Source organism: Pseudopipra pipra, chromosome 1 (assembly GCF_036250125.1).
Source record: "Pseudopipra pipra isolate bDixPip1 chromosome 1, bDixPip1.hap1, whole genome shotgun sequence".
Lineage (NCBI taxonomy): Eukaryota > Metazoa > Chordata > Aves > Passeriformes > Pipridae > Pseudopipra > Pseudopipra pipra.
The window spans coordinates 109341001-109365755 of record NC_087549.1 but is presented as its reverse complement, the minus strand read 5'-3'; the positions used below and the strand labels follow the sequence as shown (position 1 = coordinate 109365755).

Sequence of the window (24755 nt, the reverse complement as noted above, 5' to 3'; positions counted from 1 at the left end):
GAATGCTTACTTATTTAACAGCCAAGCAGTCAAGTGTCAGCCTCTCCTGCTAGCTGGATCAGTCTAGAAAAACGCTGCCAACTGCATTCTTGGGTCTTTTGAATTCTGAGAAGATGAATATTCAACACATCTTCAGCTGAATCCATGTTGCTGATTCAAATGGATGCTATAAAAATATAGAAAACTCAGGGGTCCAAGGTATACTTCTGGATAATTCTTTTGGCATCTGGATAGTAAGATTCTATTTTTTAAATAGCTACTGAAAATATTTTTTTCTTCCTGTAACTTTTTTCAGGCCTTGGTAAATTGGGATCCAGTGGATCAGACTGTTCTAGCTAATGAACAGGTGGATGACAATGGTTGCTCATGGCGTTCAGGAGCAAAAGTGGAACAGAAATACCTCAAACAGTGGTTTATCAAAACGACTGCTTATGCAAAGGTACGAGAATGCAGTTTTTGGAAATGATGGTAGCACTTAAAGAGGTGAATTTTCATCCAGAAATATTAATCAAACTGAACGCGGTCCTTTACATATGCATGTTTGTGTAATATATAATTGCATAATAATATATGTGACCCATTCCTGTGTATGTGTGTATATAAAAATTATTATCCCTGAAATCTTTCTGTTCACCTCTTGAAGAGTCTAAATAATTGGTGTGGGGTTAAATTTTGAAGAAATCAAAAAGTGAATTAGAGGTGAATGAATGAATTCTGAATTCGCACAATGACGATATTTACCAAGTGCTTTTCTGTATATTTTGAGTGTAAAGCTGTGCAGTCTTTAGAAATAGAAAATTGTTTGTCTAGTTGGCCTGTTGGACCTGTGGGCTTGGCGCACAGCCTATCACCCAGCATTCATTTCCGTCTATGTTTGAACCATAGTTCTCTACAGTTAACTTCTCTTTATTGAAGATTCATCTGGACCTTCTATTTTACTTCACTTCATAGTGTACTCTATTTGATTATCCGTAATTCAAAAAGTATGGTTTCAAGTTATTTAAATATTCTTTTTTTTGTTCTGAGGTCAAATTTTGATTGTAGTGGGACAGTATAACTTGCACACCTATGAATTCTTCAACGAAAGTTTTGGCTTTATGCTCTCTGAGATGAAAGTATCGACTTCCTGTTTTGTCTGGGTGAAGCTTTTATTCCATCTGAGTATTTTGTGTATTAAGACTTCAAGTACAGATTGCGAAAGTTATTTCCAAGAAAATGTTAAAAATTCATCTTTGATCCTTTTCATGAGTCTTAGATTCAAGAAAATAAATTTCCACTCATCCGGGGAGAAGAATGTCTCACTCTAGGTCCATTCATAAAAAAGAGAAAAACTTTAGATATCCTGCATGGTGCTTTGATTCTTCATACACAGAGAGGTACTTGAGATGCATGTTTTCTGATTGTGCTGTCTGTTCTGGCAGTAAAGAGGGAACATTTGCTATAGCTGAAGGAAAAATGGATTTTGTCTGCACAATCACAAAATGATCACAGTGTTCTGAGCTTTTTTTCTGTGCCTTTGTCACCAGATTTCATGGTTTATGACCTTTGTGATATTTCAGGGTCTGCCCCGACTCACTTTTTCCCTCAGTTTGAGGCTGGAGCTTCATTAGAGTTTCTGCCTTTACTGATATGTCTTTTGTCTATTATCTTTATAAAGGTCGTAGGAAGTAATGACTGGTATTTCTGGACTGTATCCATGCTTACACCAAATCACTTTTCTCTTATGTCCCTCTAAGAGACGTGAATCAGCCTTAAAGTTTTACTCATCACGACCAAAAGACAAGACTGAGGAGCTTTTCAGTAACCTTGAAAATACCCTTGGCTTACAGGATTATTGCCTCTTGCTCAATATTCATACTCTAGAAATGCTTTTACAGGAAAGGCATCATCTCTTGGAATTATCACGTCTCCAACATGTCATTCCCCAATAAGTAGGCTCAGCGGATGATAAGGAACTTTTGCCTCCACAACACCCCCTCATCTTCACCCCAAAGATGTCACCTCAGGAGACTACCATATCCTTTACCTACATGAAGGGTAAATGTGCAAGTGACCTTTTACTCTTGAACACCTTAGTGGTATCATGAATGAGAGCTGCTTCTGCTTTTCATTTGGGGATGAACTTTTATATAAACCCCTACAAAATCTTAAAGCATTGCTACAGAGGACAGTTGAGTACTCTACGGATCTCTGTAAAGGTTTCCCAAAATTTTGTTCTGTTCATGGCTGGTATTCTTAGGGTCTATGCTAGCTGATACAACCAGATCCATGAATGATGCCATATTGCTTTGAGCTCAAGTGCTTTGGCAAGCATTGCTTTCATGTTCTCCCACTTCTTGTACAGTGACAGATGCTACCAAGTGCTGGCAGGTGGTTTGGATTTTCCTTTTTACTCACCCTCCACTGACTCCCATTTTTTGTTGCTATGGTTCTGGCACACTTTCAGTCTCACTGTGCTTCTTCTGGCAGGGGCTTTAAACATTTGGTTGTAGAGGGAGAAATATTACTTTTTTTTTAATTGCCAAACCTTCAAATAAGAAGAGCAGATTACCAGGCTCTGCTATACTAAGTCAAATATCTGATATTAGAAGGATTTCATTCTTGGAAGGTTAGAACAAATAAATTCTCTTTTTTTGTACTTTTTTTTTCTTCTTTTAAATTACAAGAGATTAGATAACATAGCATGTTGTGTCTTACTTTCTGAAGAAGACTGTTCTGGCTATACAGCGCTGGATGCCCATGAACTGCAAGCCACAACTAAAGACAATCCCTCAGAGGGAGACTGTATCTGAGCTAATACTGGGCAAGTCTTTCAATCTCTCTGTGCCCACATTGACATAATCCGGAAGCTTCACAACAGCATTTTGACAGAAGCCAAATAATAGATCTTAAATGCTACAACTTTGGCTCCTCCTTCCACATGGCTTGACTAATTATCCCTAAAACTTAACTTTGCACACGTTTCTTCATTCCTTGTGGTAGTTACCGCAGTACTTTTCAAGGAGTGGTGAGAGCCATGAGTCCTTGCTTCCAAATATGTTTCTTTTGTTTACTTTTTCTTTGGATTCAGGCTGTTGACAGTTGATCTGAATCCATATTGTCCTACATTGTTGAACACTATGGTTACAGCAATCGCTTTTCCTAGCCTACTCCTTAAACCTTCTTCCCCACCTGTTTTCAAAAGCCCTTGCCAGGAGACCAGGCTTTGAGAGGGAGATGTTCATTTACCTTTATTGTTTATAGAGCCTTTCGTCTTGGAGTGGAGGGTTCAGATTTTACGGAGCTAGTCCTAGTAGGTGTGAAGAATAGAGACATCTCCTTAACTTCAAAAAGTTAAAGATCTTTCATCACTAGTAAGATTTCAGGATGATAGCATTAGTGGTGATGATACCTTCACTTCAACAGGCTGCGTTATTTCATGTCTTCTGATTTTTGATTTCCTTAAAGAGATTTTCCTGGCTTACATAATGGACCAGAACCACTATCAGTACAACTTCCTTTTCCTGAAATTCTTTGCAGTTCAGAGACTTCCGATATTTCTGCTTCTAATGATAAATAAATACATTTAGGTTCTTTATGGATCTTGCTTCCCTTTTTTGTTGGTTGTTTGGGGCTCACCATGAATATGTGTATAGTAACTCCACTGCAATTATTTTCAGGTTCCTGAAGGCTCAGGATGCTACGCTAGTAGAGAGCATTTATATCCAGTCTGAGCTTATATGGTGAAGGTTACTTATCATAAGCCATATGCCAGACTCCTGTAAAAGGGAAGTCTGAGAAGACATTATAAAGATCTGTGGTGGGCCTAGGGATTTCAAATTCACAGTTGACATTTTTTTGCAATAAAACACTAGTAGAAATAGAAGTTTGCCCTCCCACAACTTGTCTGGCCCTGAGCTCTTTATTTCCTGTTTCTGAGTCAATTACCTGTTGAACAACTTTCGACCGGTTCTGCTTCTTTAGGTGTCCAGAAGGTTGAGATGGTGTCAGGTTAGCGTGGTCAAAATCATTCGGTATTTTCTCACAGGTTGGACAAGTTCATGGGCACAGAGCAGATTTAATCCTTCCTTGTGCAAGATGCTTTTCCTAGGTTTGGGAAAAAGTAGGGAGCTAAGTGGATCAGGCTCTCAGTGAGAGAAAGGCTCTCAGCCTAGGTTTCTGTTAACCACTGAATTTTAGCTACTTTTTATTTTGAAATTAAAAAATGGGACAGCACAAAGAGATTATCTGATAGTAATTTAATCCTTGCACCTTTGGGGGAAGATATGTATTTTTTCCCATTTTGGCTACTTTCAGACTTAGAGGTTTAGTAATTTATGAGTGTCCCACTCATCTTTCTACAGTGAGGCCTTTGTCTGCTTTTGGTATATCATGGGGAAAGCCGTTTGATTCTGGTCACCTTTTGCTTGCACCTTCATTGGTGACTAATATTTTTTCTGAAATTTTACAGAAATTCAAGACCAAACGTCAGAAAGTTCCACCTTCTTTGCCCTTTTTCTGGAACAAGGCTTTCTGCAGATTTGTTCCCTATTCCTTCTCAAAGTTACACATGAGTTTTCTCTAAGTTGACATAGCGAGAAAGTATGTTGGAAAATATCTTTACTTTTGGTAACTCGCTCCTCTCCTGTGTAAGAGGAAAATATAACTCTTTCATAACCTTGTTTTATAGACAAAGTCCATTAAGAGATATTTAATGAATCTGCTATCCCTTAATTCATCATGCAAATTACCAGCTAGCAATAATGGCTGAATATGTATGGATATAACTTATTTTCTACTTGGAACATCCACCAATTATTTTGTTGTAACTATTCAGCCTATTTATACTGTATATCGATAATCTTTCTAGTCATCCGTGTTTCTCTCATTCGCCCATTTATCATTTGATGTTTTCTGTGTGTCTCACAACCTTAATAAAAATAAAAACTAATCAGAGTAATCTTCATCTGCAATGCTTCAAATAACAACAAGGAATTACATGATCAGTAATGGGCTGTAAAGTCGTGTGTGTTACAGGAGTCAGTGTTTCATTCCCACACACACTATTTTTCAGATTTCTGTTCTGTCAAGAGGAATCATCTGTGGATTTGCTTTGATTTCTTTATTGTTACTGCACCAGCTCATATTCCTTTCTTGCAATAAAAAATGCAAACAAAGCAGTGTTGGCTCACATGGCAATTTACTATCAGCAATGAATATTTTTCAAAGAGCAAAAATATTGACCATGCTTTTAAATGCTTAGCAGAAAGCATTTTGGTTATGTAAAGTCACAAAGTAATCACGACCCATTTTTTAAACTGTAAAGTACATACAAAATGGTCTAGCAGCTTTTATGGATTTTTAAAGAACATTTTAATTGTAATTTTTCTTTTGACAGATTTCTTTGATGAAAGTATAATGCCTATGCCTTAACTGATGGCATTATTATTCAAATTGTTGTCTGTGCATTTAAGATATTTAAGCTAAAACATTTAGTTGCTATGGTTACCGAGCTGAATCTGTAGGCAGTTTCATTGGAAAATCTATCTGTAAATGTTAGTATTTTCTGCAAGTACCTGTAAGTTGCTGTTATGGTTTTTTTCATGCGTGGTCAGCTGAGTCCTCAAATCAGAATCGGTAAAGTTAGTCTTATTATTGTCTCTGTTCTTCTGTTTTAACATATTTTACTTTACAAAAATCACCCAAATAACTGGTAAATAATCTTTTCTTGAAGAAAAGTAAATAGAAACAACTTTAAAAGCTCAAGTTTTGCCTTAACTCATCTCCCTTTTTTGCACAGCCTAGCACGTTTAATTCAAATACTGGGGAACATAACAGGACCAACAAAATTATGCTGTTGTAATTTACAGTTGCCATACAGATAAGTAGTACCCTTTTGTAGATAATTTTTTTTGTACAGACATTTAGAGACAAAGCTATCTCATATTCTATGGAGTGCAGGAACATAGGTGTTGGGCATGGTGCTGACTCTGGGGGGGGAACAGAAGAAATGATCCGCCAGTTCTTCTTCAGCTTTTCTCTGGCTTTGTACTGCATCTGGTCTGAATAGATTTGGAATTATTTAATGTAATTGTGTTTTGCTTGATATTTTTTCTTTTCTATTTTAATTCTTAGATACTAGGCAAAAAAGTAATGAAATGCAATGAAACTGAAGTACTGCATTTAAGGATTTTAAGAGTCTTGTCAGTGCTTAGGCTTTTTCATAGCATGAGGTCATGCTTCATCACTGAGGAGAACTGAAATGCTGGCTGGTTAGTTTTTCATTCTTTATGTGTGATTTTTTTCATTTCCTACCCTTGGGATCTAGCTCACAGTTGTCTTCTTCCAACAGAACATAAACCTTGCATTGAAACTCTTCCTCTTGAGTCAGGCTGAGAGCTCTCTTCTGAACAGGGACCAAGAGCACTGCCTCTTCAGCTTGCTTAGCACTTCATTAATAAAAAATGACACCTCTTTTGTCAGCTTGGCAAGACAATAAGTTGTGGATATCCAGACCAGGCTGGTCTTTTCACCTTTGTTTAAACACAGCATCTCATTTAATGATACAGCAATATCATCAAATCAATTTAAAGTTCCTCTTGGTATAAGGTTAATCAAAGCAGTGAATGCTTTGTACTACTAAAAATGATAACAAATATTTTCAAAGAGCTTTGATACTTATGGAATCAGTTACTCATCACAAAGATACACTTCATTGTATTGGAAAGGGAGTATCTTCACTTTGGTAATTTAAGCAGAGAACAGCCCTGAAGAGCAAATCTGGAGAATAATGATGGCTTTACCTTGTGCTTTTGAGGAATCATTGATTTGCCTCACTTCTACATAATCAAACCATAGGTGTTTGTTGCCCATAAATTTTAGGGTAAAGAAATGGGAGAACTGCTGACAGTCCAGACATTTATGAGAAAAAATTTGAAGTGTAAACGGTATCCATGTTATTGCTTCTATTTAATGTATGTTATCAATATTCTTCACACATGGGAAATAAAAGTCAAGAGTGACCTACAATAGTACAGACAGAAAATACTGAAGGAAAAAAAGTAATAAAACATGAAGAGATTAAATACCAGCAGAAGCTGTACCGCATAATCACAGTTGGAACTGTGCAATTGAATGCAAAATAAAACAGTGGGCAGCCTAACTTTAATTTCCTCTACTTTAGTTAATATATTAAGTTGTATTAAATGATTTCATGTAATTTTTATTTTAATGTTTGGTTACTCCTTTGGGAGTTTGATCAAATAAAGTGAAGAATTTAATTTTGATCCAAACAGAGTTTGGATATTTATTTGACTCTTCCTCAGAAAAAAAGCTTTTTAATTTTATTGTAATTCAGCAGAATGCAATTTTATTTTGCTAATGAATTAAATTCTTTTGAAATGCAACGTTTTGCTGACCTTTTTATTTTAGTCTTGTTTTCTTGCGAATGTGTCAAACTTCATTAAAGTGTCTTCATTGAAAAAAGAGTATACATTTGACTTTATAGCTTATATTTAGATTTTTCACTTTATTTCATTTACTATTACAGAGGCGTTGAAGTACTCTCAGTAAGTATGAAATCAGAGCAAGTATTGATCTACTAAAAATTTTAGTTCACAAAGTCAGAGATTGAATTTTTTAGATGCTCAGCAGAATCCTCCCTCTTGGAACTACAAGCAGTGGTTTTATGGGCCCTTTTTTGCCCGAAGATTGCTTAACTGAAGTTCTGTTTCTGTCATAATCTTCAGCAGACTAGACAGCTCGATATGTGAGATCAGTTTTCCACATGCAAATGCGTTACTTCTAATTTCAGACTTGGTCATCATTGTCTGCAGTGAAATTTCAGCAAGCTCATTTTGATTTTGTGACTTTCTGATCATCTGAGTTGGTTGACTTTCATCTTCTAGCTGTGCCAGAATTTTCTGTATGTTCTGAAAGAGTGAAGCAATCCTGTGAAATATTAGTTTATCCTGAATCTTCATCTTCTCCAGGTATTAGAGCCTCAAAGTCATTCTCATCCCTAAACAGAGCTTTGATTTCTTTAGCTTTTTCCCGAACCTATCTTTAGATCTCAGAGACTGCCAAAATGTATTTATGCTATTCCCTGACTTGTGTTTAATTAAGATGGGAGTAATTTCTCCTGTAATTAGACATTTGCATTTGAAGTTTTCTTGTCTCTTCCTGAGTAATGAAAAATGAAAGCAGAAGGACCTTGCTACCTAATGTTTCCAAATTTCTCACTATGAAGTCATCATCAGAAATTTGAAAATTGAGTTTATTTGATAATCTTATCACTCTCTGCTTACTGGATCGTAATGTTGCTGCTATTATTTGACCCCTCCAGAATCCAACGTGGTTTTACTTCAGTTTATTTTCCTGTGTACTGGGAATCTTTTTGTTGATTGTCTTCTCTGTGTTAACAAACCTGGTTAATAAACTTGTGGCATGATAACTAGGAGTTATATACATGTCATTAAGGATCAGAATTTTCGTTTAAGGGAACACGTTAAGGGGTTAGAATGTACCTTAGAGATCATCTAGTTCCAAGGCCCCTTGCCATGGGCAGAGACATCTCCCACTAGACCAGGTGGCTCAAGGCCCCACCCAACCTGGCCTTGAACACTGCCAGGGTTGGCAAATTGCAGAATTCATGGGGCTACTTTAATGATTCAGATGATGTCCTACCAAACATGGCAGTGATTTTAAAAAAGAACATGGAAGCAAAATTCATGGAGTTAATATTTTACTTTCCAAAAGCTAGCTTGTGATAGTCAGGAATTTTCTATGCCGGTGTTGGTCAAGAGTTTCATATACCCAAACGGTCTACAAGCAATTTTTTAAAATTAATAATAGTTTTAACATATATTTATAGGTTTCTATTTTTGCAGGGTGTAGTGCAATTGGATTGGAAAATGAATTTTTTTTAAAGGGTTTTCCTTAAGCAATTTTTTAAAAGCTCCTAATTTGCATGGATGACTTTTGAATGTACAAGTGCATTCATGTGTGTAAGAATTAATGTTTCTCTACTTTTCTGCTAGTGAGTATCCTAGGTTAATTTACCATTCAGAAACACTTATTAACATGCTAGCAGTATGCACACACTATATTTTTTGCCTCTGTGACACTAGATAAAGTGTTTGTGGTTTACATGTTCATTTTCTGCTTCATCTGCTATTTGTAGCCATTACAAGAAACCAAGGTAGTGCATTGAGCACAAAGAACTGTGAAACATAATTCCATATTAAAATTTTTTAAGGTTTTTTTGTTTGCATGGGGGATTTTTTTGTATCACACTGTACTACTGTTTATGTGCAAACTAAAATGTGAAGGGTTTGTGTTTGCAAACCCTGCTAGGCTGGGTTTATATCATGCAGAATAAGTTTAGTTATCTTCATTGAAGTGGAGTAAAGTTGGCTCTTACTGTATTTAGCTGCAGGAAGCGATTGCATTATCAAGAGAAGAACTGGGCAAAGTTAAACTGTAGCCTATAGCTTATAATAAGGCCAGTGAATTAGAGTAAAATCATTATCACACCGGTATTGATGAATCTCGGTGCGTTAATCCTGCAGTGAAAAAACATCTAGAAAGTTTTGCTGGCAAGCAATTAAAGACTGTACAGTTTCAGCAGAGCACATGCACATTCTGCCAGCAAAATATAGTGTAGATTTGAATGAATATCCAAGCAGGAGGATTTATAAAAATGTACTAATATGTCCAGCCAGTTCTGCATGCATTGGCACAATTTCATTCTTTCTAAAATGCATAAAATTCTTGCAAAGAATATATCCAAGTATTGTGTATATACCTCTCTCTATATATCTCTAGCTACTCGTTATTCTTTGGTAGGTATATATATGTGCATGGATGGTTCACAGCAGATAAAGCTCAGTACTTTCTGGAACATTACAATTAGTGAGAATATTGAGAACTTGGAATTCTCTGTGATATAGTATGCTTGCAATTGTGAGCTAAAACTGATTGAAGTTACACTATGGAAAAAAAACCCTGCCATTCTTTTATTTATAAATCATCAATAAATCAGTTTGATTCTTAAAGATGTAGAAAGTAATAATAGTCCCAAGCGGTAGTGTGATGTTATGATTTACAAAGGACATGCCTTTTGTTGTATTTTGAACGATAGATATACAACAGAGCAGTAACTAGAAAATAATTCTTACAGTATCTTTAATACATTTCATTTTGTAATTATTTAAGAATGTTATTAAAACACAACTTGAAACACGTTCTTGAAAAAGAGTGAATTCTACATTCACTAATTATCTAACTACCTACTGTTTAGCTGGAGCAGCATATAGTAACTACTGTCCATCCCTGCAGGTTGTTAGCAATTAATGGGATAATAAAGAGCTCGCACATTTGATGTTGGGCATCACAGTTGAAGGAGAAATTATTCAACATGTTGCCTTATTCTTAGATTTTAACTGTAATAGTTCAGCATATTCACCATCTGTCCGAGTGACTCATGCCTCTGGCAGTACTTCTGCCAGAGTAAAGATTTTGGACAGTCATGGAGTATTCATAACAAAAATGTGAAGTGTTATGAAGTGAAAAATGACATGAGCTATGAGTTATCTGTCCCTTTGCCTTCTCCTTTACTTTTTTATAGATTTCATTTATTAAAATCATACTGTTCAAATTGTTTAGACAAATATTAGTTGATTTGGAATAGTCTGTTACACTTCCATGCGACCCATCAGAAAGCACATAAATATATAGATATATGTCTTGTTGAGTATAAATATATATAGAAGTATATGTTGGCTGTTGGATATTATGGCTAGTGAAGGAGATACCACTTAATTTCTTCTCTGCTGCATAATATGGAATCATTTAGGTTGGAAAAGACCTTTGAGATCCTCAAGTCCAACCAGTAACCCAGCACTGCCAAGTCCATCACTAATCCCTGCCCCTAAGCATCATGTCTGTGGGTCTTTTAAATACCCACAGAGATGGTCACTCAAGCACTTCCCTGGGCAGCCTGTTCCAATGTTTGACAACCCCTTCTGTGAAGAAATTTTTCCTAATATCCAACCTAAACCTCCCCTGGCGCAACTTGAGGCCGTTTCCCCTGTCCCGTCACTTGTTACTTGGGAGAAGAGGCCAACCCCACCTCACTACAATCTCCTTTCAGGTAGTTATAGAGAGTGATGAGGTCACTCCTGAGCCTCCTCTTCTACCAGCACCTTACCATTTTGCTGTTAGTTATAATTAAACCCATAGTATTAATTTGTATGCTTATAAAAGCTGAATGTCCTAATTATTTCTTTTATTGCTTTAGGCTATGTTTGATGCTTTGTCTGATCTCCCTGAGTGGTATGGTATTAAAGAAATGCAAGCAAATTGGATAGGTGACTGTGTTGGTTGCTCGCTTGATTTTTTGCTGAAGGTAAGTCAGAAATTTCAATTGCTGCTATCTTGGCCAGGCTAACTAACCTCTGAAATGCAGGGTGGGAATGAATTTTCAGGTATCAAAAGCTTGAAACCTACTAAAGGTTATTATGTTATTCACGGCCAGACCAGGATAGATTCCTGAAGAGCACCACTTGTGGGTTAAAGAGATACTCCCTGCTATCCTCCTTGGGAAAGGGTTTGTGTGTTCAAATGGATGCAAATTGGCTGTGTGTATTTATGCCAAAATACGTGCCAACTAATAAGCTTTCCTGGAAGCCAGGACACTTAGAGAGCAGTGCCAAGAGAAATATAAACTGCGCAAGTCAGCTGGGATCTAGTTGGGCTTTTGCTCCTCTCTGCATGGCATCTTCTCTGTCAGACTCAGGCTGACCTCAGGCAACCTACTTTGCTTACATTTGTCGATTATTTCATTTACTATATACAATAATTAAAATAATGCAAACCACACCATTTGGTAGTGATGGAGCTACAAAGAAGTCTAGATGGAAAGAAAGAAGATGAAGGAAAAATAAACCTGAAGAAATTTATAATTATCTTCAGAAGGACTTCAGATTTTCCCATTTTTCTGGAGAGGCAAAAGGTTTCATTTATGTGATAGTGACAGAAGAGATTTTTTAGAGACTCTGATCGAATTTCAGCCCTTGTGCTTCAAAGCTTTATTGTGCTTATTTACTCTGCTCTAGCATTTTAAAAGTGACTTTTTATTTTAAAATACTGAATCTTTGGGAACTTCAAATTGAGACAACTTAAACCTTCTAAATACCTCCGATTTGCACCATGCTAGAAGATGTCTTTTTTTATTTAGGTTGTTTTTATCAATTATTTCTGAAAATTTATGTCAGTACTTATTACAGAAAAATCTTCTAAGACCTCCGTACACAGTTAGTTGACCTAAGATATAAACCTTGTTGATAGTTCCAGGTGGTAATTCTTAAGCAGTCTTTGAAGTTTATTACTCATTTTTATGTCAGATTCTTTTAATGTTGTGCCACCTTTTATTGTTTTATTTCTGTACTTAAGTCGCAGCATTGACTTCATTGGAGTGGTATGGTGGAAAGCCATATGGTAGCCGAAAAAATCTTAAATTCTCTTTAGCTTTCAAAGGTAACATCTCATTTCAGTTTCCTGGAAACAGGGCATGCATATTAAAAGTGAATAGAAGGATTCCAGGTTGCTTAGCCAGGGATTGAATCTGGCTCAGTAGCACAATGCAATATTACATGTGAATTCAGTATTATATTTTTATTGATATATTTGGATAAACTGAGGCAGGACTGTAAAGTAACTTCCTAAAGGCCTTAAAGTAAGTTTTGTCAAGGTCTGAGTCTGGAAAATTCCTATAGTGGTAATGTGTCTGGCTTCAATATTCAGAACTGTGTATTTCTACAGGGTGATGTAGACTCGTTAGTTGTGTAAAAACGAAGGGGAATCTAAACCCACTGCACTTCCAGTGGGAATTTTTCTGCTCTTTTTCAGGTTAATGGTGAAGTAACAGGAGAGAAGCTAGCAGCTTACACCTATACGCCTGAAGCCATTTATGGAGCTTCCCATTTATGTATCTTACCAACTCACAGACTGCTGCATGGTAATAGCAGTCTCAAGGAAGTCTTTCAGAAGGAGTTCATCGCAGGGAAAGGTGATATTTTTCTCATACTGCATTTTGTTGTAGAAGAGCAACAATTCTGGAGAATGATCTTTAGAGAATGTGTGTCAAGCTGAGCAGGAGCTGTTCCTGTTGAGAGGCAGCAGGTCTTTTGATTCTTGTTATATGTCACACAGTGTCACACCAGCCTGTCCTGGCTTCAGATGTGGTGAGAGCAGCTATGCTAGAATTCTTCTTTTTATAATGGCTGTAATGCTTGTACCAGACATGAATAGTTCAAATTTGACTGTGTCAGCCCATTGGAAAATCTCATGTCTGTATGGTAATTTGTCATTAGCACAGAGACAGCAGAACCAACTCTTGCACCAAGAATAATTCCTTCCTGTCACAGGGGATATAAAGAGAGCAATAGATCACAAATACATAGCAGAGTAATCACGGATACATAGCAAAATAATGCTCTGTTGGGCAGATCCTTAGTTAATACAAGACTCTAATGGAGTGAATTTAGAGTATCCCTATTCATGATGTGTACAGGGGATACAAATAAGTGACAGTGGATACAAATAAGTGATAATTCTTTAATGTTGTTAACTGCGTTCTGAAGGCTCCTACCACCATTTACACTAAGCCTACACTAGACCTGTACATGGCCTAGTATTTTTTTGTTGTCTGGAAAACCTGAAAATTACCAGAGTAAATACAATATATACTGAATATTTTTTATTTCTTCTTCAGGCTGGTGATCAATATTTTTTTTCTCCCCTTACTGGTAAAGATGAGGTTTCATTGTCTATATAACATCTGATGTCAACAGCAGTGAAGCAGGAATCTTGTGGGAAATTGTGTTGGTTACACAGATCCTGCTTTTTTTTGAGTGCCTAATTTCTATAATCTTAAAAAGGTTTGCTTGCTAGTAGAAAAAAAAAAAACAGAGCCTGATTGTGTTGAGTATATAAAGCCCTTGTCTCAGAGGTGAGCAGAGCTTGGAGAATTTTGGAGAACAAATTTGAAGTTCTTGCAGTGGAGCCAAATGAAAGCACTAACTTCAGAAACTCACATCCATGCATGTGCCTGTGCCTTGGTTTTTGTGCTTTAAGCCAAACCACATAAGTGCAATGTGCTTTTAATAAGGACAACAGTATATTTTTTATCTTGGTTTTTAAGTAGAAATACTTGTAAAAACTTTTTTGTGTCTGTTACCAGTAAGTTAAGCCTTTTGGTTGACCTAAGTTAAGAAACTCTCAGCTGGGATAATGACGGCTGTAAGTCCTCAAGAGGAACAAATCCAGAATCATAACTCTGCTGTTGTGTACTCCTGCTACTTGTAAATATACTTCTATGCATTCTTCAGTTGAAATTGGCCAATATTTCTTACTTTTTCTTGAGGCACAGACTCAAAGGCACAGACTGGTATTTTCCAAAGAAGAGAACATAAAGGAGAGGAATTTCTACATGGATTTCAGCTTTGCATTTCGGCCATGGTACATAAGAAAGGCCCATGATGCCATTTAAATGAAAAGAAATTTTGGATGGGCTTGTAAAGAGCGTATTTTCACATTAACCAAGATTTTTTAAAAAAATTCACCAGTAACATTACAATTTTTTATTTAATTAAGTATAATTGTTTTCTTTTCAATGGTGATAGTCTTGTAACTCCCTTTCTTCACTGTTTTCTCATTTAAATAACTAGGAGTTTATATTTTTATATTTTAGAGCAGATTAAAAAAAGCTGTTTTCTCGCAAAGTAACTGAAAATTCTAATACCTTTACTTTTGGAGTATCGATCCATATTTTAGGCTATTATTGTTTAAATAGATGGGAGCAACCAATTTTCAAACATTCAGTTTTTTGCCCAGAAAAATTTGTGTTAATTTAGAACCTGGTGAGTCTTCTAGTTTTGACGGTTATGAGGTGTCTGAGATAAGGATTTGACCCTTACGTTGTTCATTATCTCATTAAAATACTATGTATGCATTCTTTTACATTTGTAACTGTAATATCATCTCTTTTCAGTTATGATGATAATAATGTGAGCAATTGAGCATAGGAAAGAACACCTTCATAAACTGGAGTTATTATTCTGGGTTCCAGCATAAGAAGAAAATTATTGCTGGGTAGAAGGGAGAAGTTATTTTTAAAAGCAGACTGTCCTACCCACTCAGCTTCCTGTTCCTGACGCTTTTTGGTTAGTTGCTTTTAAAGAATGGAATTACTCCTTTTGTACTTTTTTTTAAACAGAGGAGGAAAGCTGTGTGCAGTGGCTTGAATGTGGAAATTTTCTTTATAATATAAATATCTCAGACATCTGAAATTTGAAAAGGTATTAATCAGAAAGAAATAAATATATCATTTGTGTTAAGAAGAGTGATGAGATACAGCAGCCTTGTTCTCAAAATTGCTGTTACTTTACTTCAAGCAACTTTTATGCATTGCAATACAAACCTAAGGCTTTCCTCAGCCTAGCTATGAAGATAGGTGAAAGGAAGCTCTTAGCAGCCCATATTTTAATTATTGTAATTATCATCAGTTGGTTAGAGCATGGTGCTAAGAACACCAAGGTCTATGTGTTCAATCCCCATATGGGCAATTCACGAAAGAGTTGGACTTGATGATCCTTGTGGGTGCCTTCCAACTCAGAATACTCTGTGAAATCTATTAAATCAACTTAAAGGCACTGAAAAAGTTAGAAATAGGTCCTAAGGGAGATCTGGGGTTTGAATCCTTAAAACTTAAGAGTATTTAGATTTGGATTTCTTCTTGCTGAGCCACCCAATTGCACATTGTACGTCAGTTTGAGCTGATTACACTTCTCACTCTTGATTCTCTCCTCTTCTTTCTCCTCTTCCTTGTGGACATTGGGTTCCTCATCTCTAGTAGTAATATGAATATTCTGTTTGCAAATCAATACATTACTTAGGTGGCTTTTTAACAGTGGTCGGTATTTCACATGCTTTGTAGTCCTTCTGTAAAAAATTAATCATAAGGATATATGTTCTCCTGCAGTTTCATCTGATTTTTTTGGTGGAATTTTGTAATATTGTATGCTAGTATAGAAATCAGGGCTTACTAAAGCCAATTAATACAACTTTGCAGAAGGCCTGCATTTTGGTCAAAGACTGAATTTTTTATTGTATTTCAAATCTTACTCTGTTTTTATTCAGGTGTTTGTTATAAGTACGTTTTCTAATCATGAAAATTTGTCAGTCTGACTAACTGAACATTTTAATGTATCTGAGCTTTTTAGAAATATGGTTAAGTTTTTCATTTTGTTTCTTTTTAAAAGAAAATTGTAATTTAAAATTCACATATGTCTAAGATAAGCTGCATTCTAATGGTAAGTTATGTTCTTAGCATATCTTCTGTCATATTTTTCTTACCATATTATTACATTTGTTTTCAGACTCACTTACTTCAGTGACAGCTGTGAATTTGCTTACCAATCAGGAGATTCCTGTAGTCATCTCAGCAAAAACCAATTTTGATAATTTTCTTGATACTAAAATAGGTATGTGACATTTAATGTGTAAGTGGCATAGTATAGTCTTCAGTTGCTGTGTTGAAGCACAAGGTACAATTGCAATAAATCTTTGAACACAGAGGCTCTCTCCTGGACTTTGTAATTCTGTTCTTCATTAGTGAAGAAGGAAGGGGAAAGTAGCTATGTTGAATCTGTCTGGGGGAACTTACAGGATGATAAATTTAAATGGAAATATTATAGAATTAGTGCATTTAATGAGCTAAATTTGAGGATCTGCATATCTTAAGAAGATTATCTACAATGCATGTGTGTTTGGCTGTCTCCCACCACCCTTAATCAAAACAGAACTCTACCGTTTTTTGACAAGCAACCCTAACTTCTGACTTTTTTTGTGTCTTATGTTTACATAAATTATGCAAATCATTATAGAGAAATGTTTCAGACAGTAAATGTACAAAACTTCCAAGTTTGACTTTTGCCTGATAATATTTGTGTTGAGGCCAGTAAAATAGTTCAGGGCAGGTAATAGTTATTTTCAGGTAGTCTTGGACAGTTATCTTGGATCCTTTATCTCTAAAGGAAACATTCCCATAATTTAAGGTACCTAATTTAGAGTTGAGGATCCGTAAATGAAGGGGGAGTGGTGTTGCTGAAGGATGCCGAATCGCCTGCAGTGGGCTTGTGTTCTCAAAGTTGTCCTGTGAAGCTGCCTGTCTAGCTGCTTTCCAGCACTGGGAGCCTAGTCCCTCAACTTGGGCAGCTTAGTACATTTGCTTAGATAATGATTGTCCTTATAAGCAAAATTAGAAATAGTACTAAGTTTTAAAACCAGTGTCTGTTTTAATCTACACCCACTGAGCTTTTTGTTTACTCTTGTGCCTTGCCACGGTCTCATCTCAGCTACATTGAGAAGGCAATTTTCTGTGCCAGTCCAAATAAGAAATAGTTATCTCTTCTTCCCTTTTCCCATTACCTTCCTCATCCCTCAACTCCCTTTTGTTGCCTTCCTGTTGCTGATACTTCTTTCCTGTCCTATTGCTGCTGCTTTCACCACTGCCTATATTGGCTAATCTTGCAGAACTGGACTGAATAAAACCAGATGACTGTACAAAAATGTCTTGGACGACCCTCACAGGGCTAATGGAAATTATCCACTTGTATACCTTACTTATAACATGCTTGCATCTTACACTTTAGATGTGACTCTGGTTTTGAGAAACAGAATCTTTCCTCATGTAATAGAAGCCAAATAATTGAGATACCTAATCTTATTTTTTCCTTAAAAGCTTCCAGCTTGCTTAGTGGCACATACCTTGGTCTTATGGCTGTTGGAAACAGCCCAGCTCTCCCTGGGAAGGTCTGGATGCCAGCTGTTGAGCTTTGCCAATGTACATTAATAGCATCATCTTTTCAAAAGAAGGCAAACCAAAAAGTGGGACCTGCTTTTTTCCATTTGTAGAGCATATTGTGAAGCCACCTGTTGCAGGCTGCAGGGCTCATTGTCAAATTAAGATACATACATTATTTTGTAATATAGCCTTGAAATGGCAGGAGTGTACATCTGCTGGAAAGATAAAATAGTGATTCCATATTTTGCTAGTTAAGGAGTTATTTATTCAAGGGAGTTTTGCTTGATTTTCTTCAGTTATCTGCTTCCAAACTTCCACATGTTGACAGAGTGAACGTAGAGCAGGCATTTCATTGCCTGAACAAAGAGGATTGTTAAACCAATTTTAAGTGAAGCAGTTTGTATGTTAATAATTCTAATGTGCTCAGCCAATATTATGAGAGTTTTTGTCTGTAGTTTTCACCAACTTAGTATTGGCATTGGCTTGTCGGAATAAGGTTCTTTGCCTTTTAAAGATGACAGCAATTGTGCAAGATTGTTCAAACTATTAATTAAATTATCAGTGAAAGGGAAAAATATGTAGGAAGATGTATCTCTGTGGAAGTAATAAATCTGTTAATATCTCAATGTTATTTTAGAATACATGTGATAATAAAGCTAATAAATGTAATCCTCCAGACCGGAACTAAAATGGATGACTGTCCCAAATAATACGATGCAGCAGGAAAGATAGCATCAAGGGCCTTAAATACTGCAATTGACTTGAATAGCTGTAGGAAGTGTTCTCACTAGTTATATTCTGAATAGAAAATTGATGTTATTTGTATGTTTTTTCTGAATTTATAAACAAATCATGTCTTTGATAATAAGTTAAAGGGAGAGTAATGTTAGAGACAGTTATGTTGTGGTACATTTTAATAAGCTATGAAGTTAGAAAGAGATTGAATTTACTGTTGAAACAGGAGGACTATTTCAGCTGTTTGTTTACTCTTTGATTCTCATATTAGCAATTAGAATTAAAATTTGTATTTTTAAAATGTATTTAGATAATATAGCTGTATTGAAAATTCTGTGATTCTATCCAAATTTTGTAGCTTTATTTTTAGTTTTTTCAGAACCATCAAATTTTCAGCTTTTTCTGCAGTAGGACATTGATGAACATTTGAATTACAGAGGAACTGAGAAATGCATTTGTAATCATTGCTGTTTGAATTTTACTGCTTAAAGAATAAGAAAACATTTTTATTCTTAGATATTTTTCTTTAACTCCTGCAGGCAATCGTAAGTCATTATAAAGAGAGTGTCATAGAAATGAAAGGCTTTTTCCTCAAAGTGATGATTGATATCCATGTTAGTCAATCCCTGAACTGATTAATTTTTTCATCCCTCCTAGGAATTCCTAGTACTAGTACAGAAGATGCTGCAGTAGCTAAGAATCTGGGCATTTCTTTCACTGAAGTCATTGAGACATTGCCAAACGGTTTAGAGAAGGTCATTAATTCTGCAGAGGTGGGTATACAAGTATGGAGTTCTTTCCAACTTAACAGTACAAATGAAATCTGTTTTCTCAGGAGTGCCAAATACTTTGTATGATTAAAGGAATTTTTTTGTTGTTGTTGAGAATCAAGCCAAGCTTATGCTACCAAATTTCTAGGAATAATTTAATGATGAAATATGTTGCCTCTGCTGCAGCAATAAAAAAAGTTTTTTCCTTTTATGAGGAAGATTGTACTTTCCTCTGTATTGGTTGGAGTTCTAAAATAGAAACTGAATAATTTAACCTATGTTAAAAGTTGATTGTTATTTCATTATCTCAATAGGTTTTCAAGTTAAATGATAATATATTAGTCCTTTTTCCACATATTCACTGAAATGAAATGTTTCAGCCTTTATGGTAACATATATGCCTCGAGTGGCATAGAAATCTTGTATAGCTCTTGAAAAAATGTATTTGATAATAGACACAAAGCTTATATTCTCTTACACGCCAGATGGGATCTAAGTGGTTAAGGTATTTGTGAAGGCAAGAACAGAAAACCTAAAATGAGCACAGGAGAAAGCAAGCTGTTTTAACATTTGCATTTCCTCGGTTTCTACCTTATGTTGGTAATAGAATTCTGGGAGTTTCGGTATTCAACAACTGATAAAGATATAAGCAGTAGATACAAATATATGCCAATAAAGGCTGAAGGCATCTACAAGACTCTTTCTCTGCCTTGTTCTATGCAGCCCATCAAAAATGTTATCCTTTAAGCAAGAGGGCTCAAATGAGTAGCTGCTATGTGAACAGTCTCTTGGACAGGAGGATGTTAAGCTGTGAGAAGGGGAAAATTATTATAATGCTCATACACTTAGATTCTCAGAAATTGCATTTATGACTTTTTTTGTCTGTTCTTGCATTTTCACTGAGAGCAAGGATAAATTTTTGTTTCTTTTCCTTCTCTTTTTTTTTTCCTTTTCTCAATCAGATCACTGGCATGACTCGGCAGGAGGCCTTAAAAGCTATTACTCAGCAGGCCAAAAATAAAAGAATAGGTGGAGACCTAACAAGTGACAAATTAAGAGACTGGTTAATATCTCGACAGCGGTACTGGGGAACTCCTATTCCAGTCATTCACTGCCAGATGTGCGGCACCGTTCCTGTACCTTATGAAGACTTACCTGTAGTGTTGCCCACTGTAACCACCTTCACAGGAAAGGGAGCCTCTCCTTTAGAAAGTGCTCCTGAATGGGTGAACTGTTCCTGTCCAAGGTAAGCCAATGCTGCATTTGCTGCAGTCAGGGAGAGGTTGCTTTGCACCTGCCCATTTCTTGTGCTGTTTCCCGAAGTGTTGGCAACTGACCGCTCTAAGACAGAATACTACTCCAGAATGATGTTTAGTCTGACTCAGCGTAGGGATTTTTTTCTTGTATACTCTATAAAACTCCTTTTTTGCAACACAAACACCCACAGTTATTTTTTCATAAACAAGCTGAAGCAAAACTCACTGGTTTTAAGTTGGAGGAAAGATAAAAGGAAAAACAGAATGATTTTCTCCCTGCTTCCCATTTCTTAATAGTATTTCTCACTTCATTTACAACAATTATTTTAATTTTCTTTCACCACCAGTGTTCAAATGAAGCTTATGATGATTATTAAATTATGTCCTTTTGTTAAGGAAACAAACATTGTATTCATTTTCTTGCAATAGTCCAACAATAAAGTGTTCCCTAAGCTATATAAATCTTGATCATGAAGAATTACATGCACTGTACATTACAGATAACAGCATGTAATTCAGATTGAAGGAGATAGTAAGTATATGCACAGTGCTGTAATCCTTATTGTTTGTAGTCCAGCTTTTTAAGAAATAAAACAGCCTAAATTAAGTAGTGAAAGATATGTTGTGAAAATCAGTTGTGTAATCTTGAGGGCTGCTTAGATACTCTGTACACTGAAGTTTGCATATAGGCTCTGTGGAAGGAACTGGTAGAACATGAAGTATCCCAGAGAAGTTTTTCATCAGCAGTGTAATGCAATGCTGCTGCTAACAGACTGACCAAATGGGAAGTATGTTACCAGGCTGCAGGCAGGGGAATCAGACATAAAAAAGACAATATGGCTCTCTTGATAATGTAGGAGATTCATAACATCTATAACTTCATTTTAATTTTTAAAAGGTAGAATATCAGCAGGGTTTTTATTTCTAATTAAGTAGCTTATGCACAGCAGTTCCATGGTTTTCTGGGAACGTGTATTTTGACTTTTGTTGATAACATGTATTTTTCACAAAACAGACATTTATTCCTGTGTTTCTGCATAGAAAATTTCTTCTCAGACGTGCCTATTGAAACTGCAGATAGTAGTGTATTTTAAAGTGCAACTTTTGCAGTGAAACCTTACTAAATAAGATCCACAGATTTAGTAAAACCCCCAGAAATGCCTTGGTCTACAATTCTAATTTCAATGGAAAAATTTTCCCAATGTGACTGAAAGTCACTGTCTGCACTCTTGGCTTCTCCCACAACCTTAATTAAAAAATTATTTTGTTATTTACCAGGCAGTAATATACTTTTGATGAATAGCAAATACTTATGGTTTCTGTATAGTTATTGTGGCTGCTCTACTTAGAAGTTAATCAAGGGTATTTGTTGAGTCAGAAATAAAGTCACACAGGATTAATTTCTTAGCCTAAAATGTGGTAGTTTGCTGAAATTCACTTTTTTTCTTTAATTCTCACCTTTATTTGACTTCTTAATTCTCACCTATTTGACAGCTATCTTCAGTATTGCTTATCCACATCTGCTACACTTTCAAATCCTTTGAGCTATTCCTTTTGTGTGCATAGTCATTCTTGCTTTTCCTTGCTCTGAGAAGTTACATCATCCCTGCCTTTAGTCCTTCTCTCCAGTAATAAGGGGTTTTATTAGTTGCATTTAATATCTGGAATTAATAAGGAAAGCCAGATGGAAAGATACAACAGTCTGAGTATTTGAGTGACCATAACGTTAGCAATCATAAATGGGAGGAGATGCCCAAGTTTTTCATTGTTATACAAGTCCAGGTAGTTGTGTTAGTCATCTGAATATTGTCTAATGAGATTACAGTATTGTGCTTGTAATCATAATATTGATATAAATTGTATAAACTTTGAAAGATGCCCATGCTGTCTCTGTGGTAGTGAGCCATGTCCATTTAGAGCACAGAGACATGAAGCAGATATAATTATGGTTCAATGAATGTAAAGTATTCTTGCTTTTGACTGAAAAGCCATTCTTTTTCAATGCAATACAATATTCTTTTACATTGGCCAAGTCTTTACTTATATGTACAATTTAATAAAATTATTATTCTACATTAAAAATCAGTTAGAAGTAAAATTCCTTTACTACACTATTCCCATTGAAAGAAGAATTCGCTGGTAGAGAAGGACCAGGGGCAGAGACAGAGTGAAGCAAAATGTTAAGTGGTGATCCTCTCTCATAAACTTGCCTTGGCAAGCCAAGCTGAAATATCAGACAGACAGGCAGATACATGTTGCAGCTCAGTTATCAAGCCTGATCAGAGACTAAATATGCAATTGGAAAATATTAAATAGCCAGTCCCCATTTATTATGTATACTTATTACACATACACATACAAACTGCATACATTTCTTACATATAGCCAATGGCATTTATAGATGAGTGTCACAGGTTGCAAAGTTTCATTGACATTAGAATAATCCCACTGTTTTAACAGTAAGAGTTTTAGAAGGGATCATTTACAACAAATAGAAGTTTATTAAATGTGATTATTGGCTCCTGCATACAATTAATATTCAAGGAGAAATTACCAGAAAGTAACTTGAGCTTCTAAAATCTATTTTAAAACTGTTTCTCAGGGCTGCCAATATAATTAAAATCAAAAATCATTTTGTGTAATCACAAATTAAAATTGTGCTACAAGGTCTAGGAGAGATTTGCTACATCTCAGTGAAAGCTGAAATTAAACTAAATTTATTTTTTCTAGAGATAATAAATGGAATCTGCAAAGACCGTCTTGTACAGACAAGCAGTGAGAGGCAACCACCTGCTCCTTCTGCTAAATGTTTATAAAATTATTTGTCAGCTGGCACCTAACAAGTGTGATATATATTCAGTACCCATTAACTTTATGGCAGAGTACACTTTTCCATGCTTTGTTTCTTTTAAAATGGCAATTCTAAAAAATTCCAGGAACTTATGATCAAGAGGGCTGTCCCGTGCAGTGCCATCTTCCGCTATTGCTGGATGTGATGAGTGTTCAGGCTTCTTTTTGGTTTGCATTTTGTATGTTTTGGGAGGGAGAGGGAAGGAGTTGGCCCTGTTATTGATCCTGAATCTTTCTGAACATGTCACTTTTCAGATTGTTTCAGACCCCTTCAGTTTTCAATCTAAATGTCTTTGTGGCCACTCTGTATATGACCGTTTTTTCCAAGCTTGTCACTTACCTAAAAATAGCTTTTCTCCTTCTCTCTTGCTCAGGTGTAAGGCAGCAGCACGGCGAGAAGTCGATACCATGGATACATTTGTTGATTCTGCTTGGTACTACCTGAGGTACACTGACCCTCACAACACGGACAGGTGAGGGCTGCAGGCACAGGGCCATCAGGGGCAGGCCTGCTTTAGAGAAAAGAAGGGAAGGAAGAGACCAGACATTCCGGTGCTTCCAGCTTCTAAATGCCTTTACAGACGATGGTGTAAACTCTCACACTGCTCTCATTGTGTGCCTGCCCCCTGGCTTGAGCACCGCACAGGGGAGATGTGGCTTAACCCTAGCTGGCATCTAAGTACCACACAGCTGCTGACACACTCGCCCTCCACTCCCTGTGGGCTGGGGAAGAATCAGGAGACGAAATCAGCTCCCTGTGGGCTGGGATAAGAACAGTTTAGTAATTGAAACAAAGTAAAATATTGTAATAGAAAGGATAGGGAGAGAGAGAGAAAACTCAAGAAAAACAAGTGATGCGCAACACAACTTCTCACCACCTGCTGACTGATGCCCAGCCCTTCCACAAGCAGCGACCGGTGCCTCCCAGCCAACTCCCCAGTTTATGTAGTACATGACAGCCTATGGTATGGAATATCCCTTTGGCCAGTTCAAGTTAGCTGTCCTGGCCATGTTTCCTCCCAGCTTCTTTTGCCACCTGCTCACTGGTAGAGCATGGGACACTGAGAAGTCCTTGACTTAGAGTAAGCACTGCTGAGCAGCAACCAATACCTCAATATGTTATCAACATTATTCTCATACTGAATTCAAAGCACAGCTCTGTATCATTTAGTAGGAAGAAAATAAACTGTATCACAGCCAAAAACAGGGCAATAGACTAGGAGCTGGTCTAAAAATGTGGCATTTCGTTGCTCCCATGCCAGGAGATGTACAAGGGCAGGATGTGTAGACACTACTGTG

The 24755-nt window shown here is 36.3% G+C and overlaps 1 protein-coding gene across 1 annotated transcript in view; it reads left to right on the top strand.

Moving 5' to 3' along the window:
- LARS2 (leucyl-tRNA synthetase 2, mitochondrial) overlaps positions 1 to 24755 on the top strand; it is an 86166-nt gene that overhangs the window by 28883 nt on the left and 32528 nt on the right. Inside the window, exons 7-13 of the mRNA XM_064670240.1 lie at positions 296 to 439; positions 11279 to 11386; positions 12889 to 13048; positions 16419 to 16523; positions 19238 to 19353; positions 20313 to 20596; positions 23831 to 23929. Coding sequence (XP_064526310.1) covers positions 296 to 439; positions 11279 to 11386; positions 12889 to 13048; positions 16419 to 16523; positions 19238 to 19353; positions 20313 to 20596; positions 23831 to 23929 — 1016 coding nt within the window. The remainder of the gene's footprint in view (positions 1 to 295; positions 440 to 11278; positions 11387 to 12888; positions 13049 to 16418; positions 16524 to 19237; positions 19354 to 20312; positions 20597 to 23830; positions 23930 to 24755) is intronic.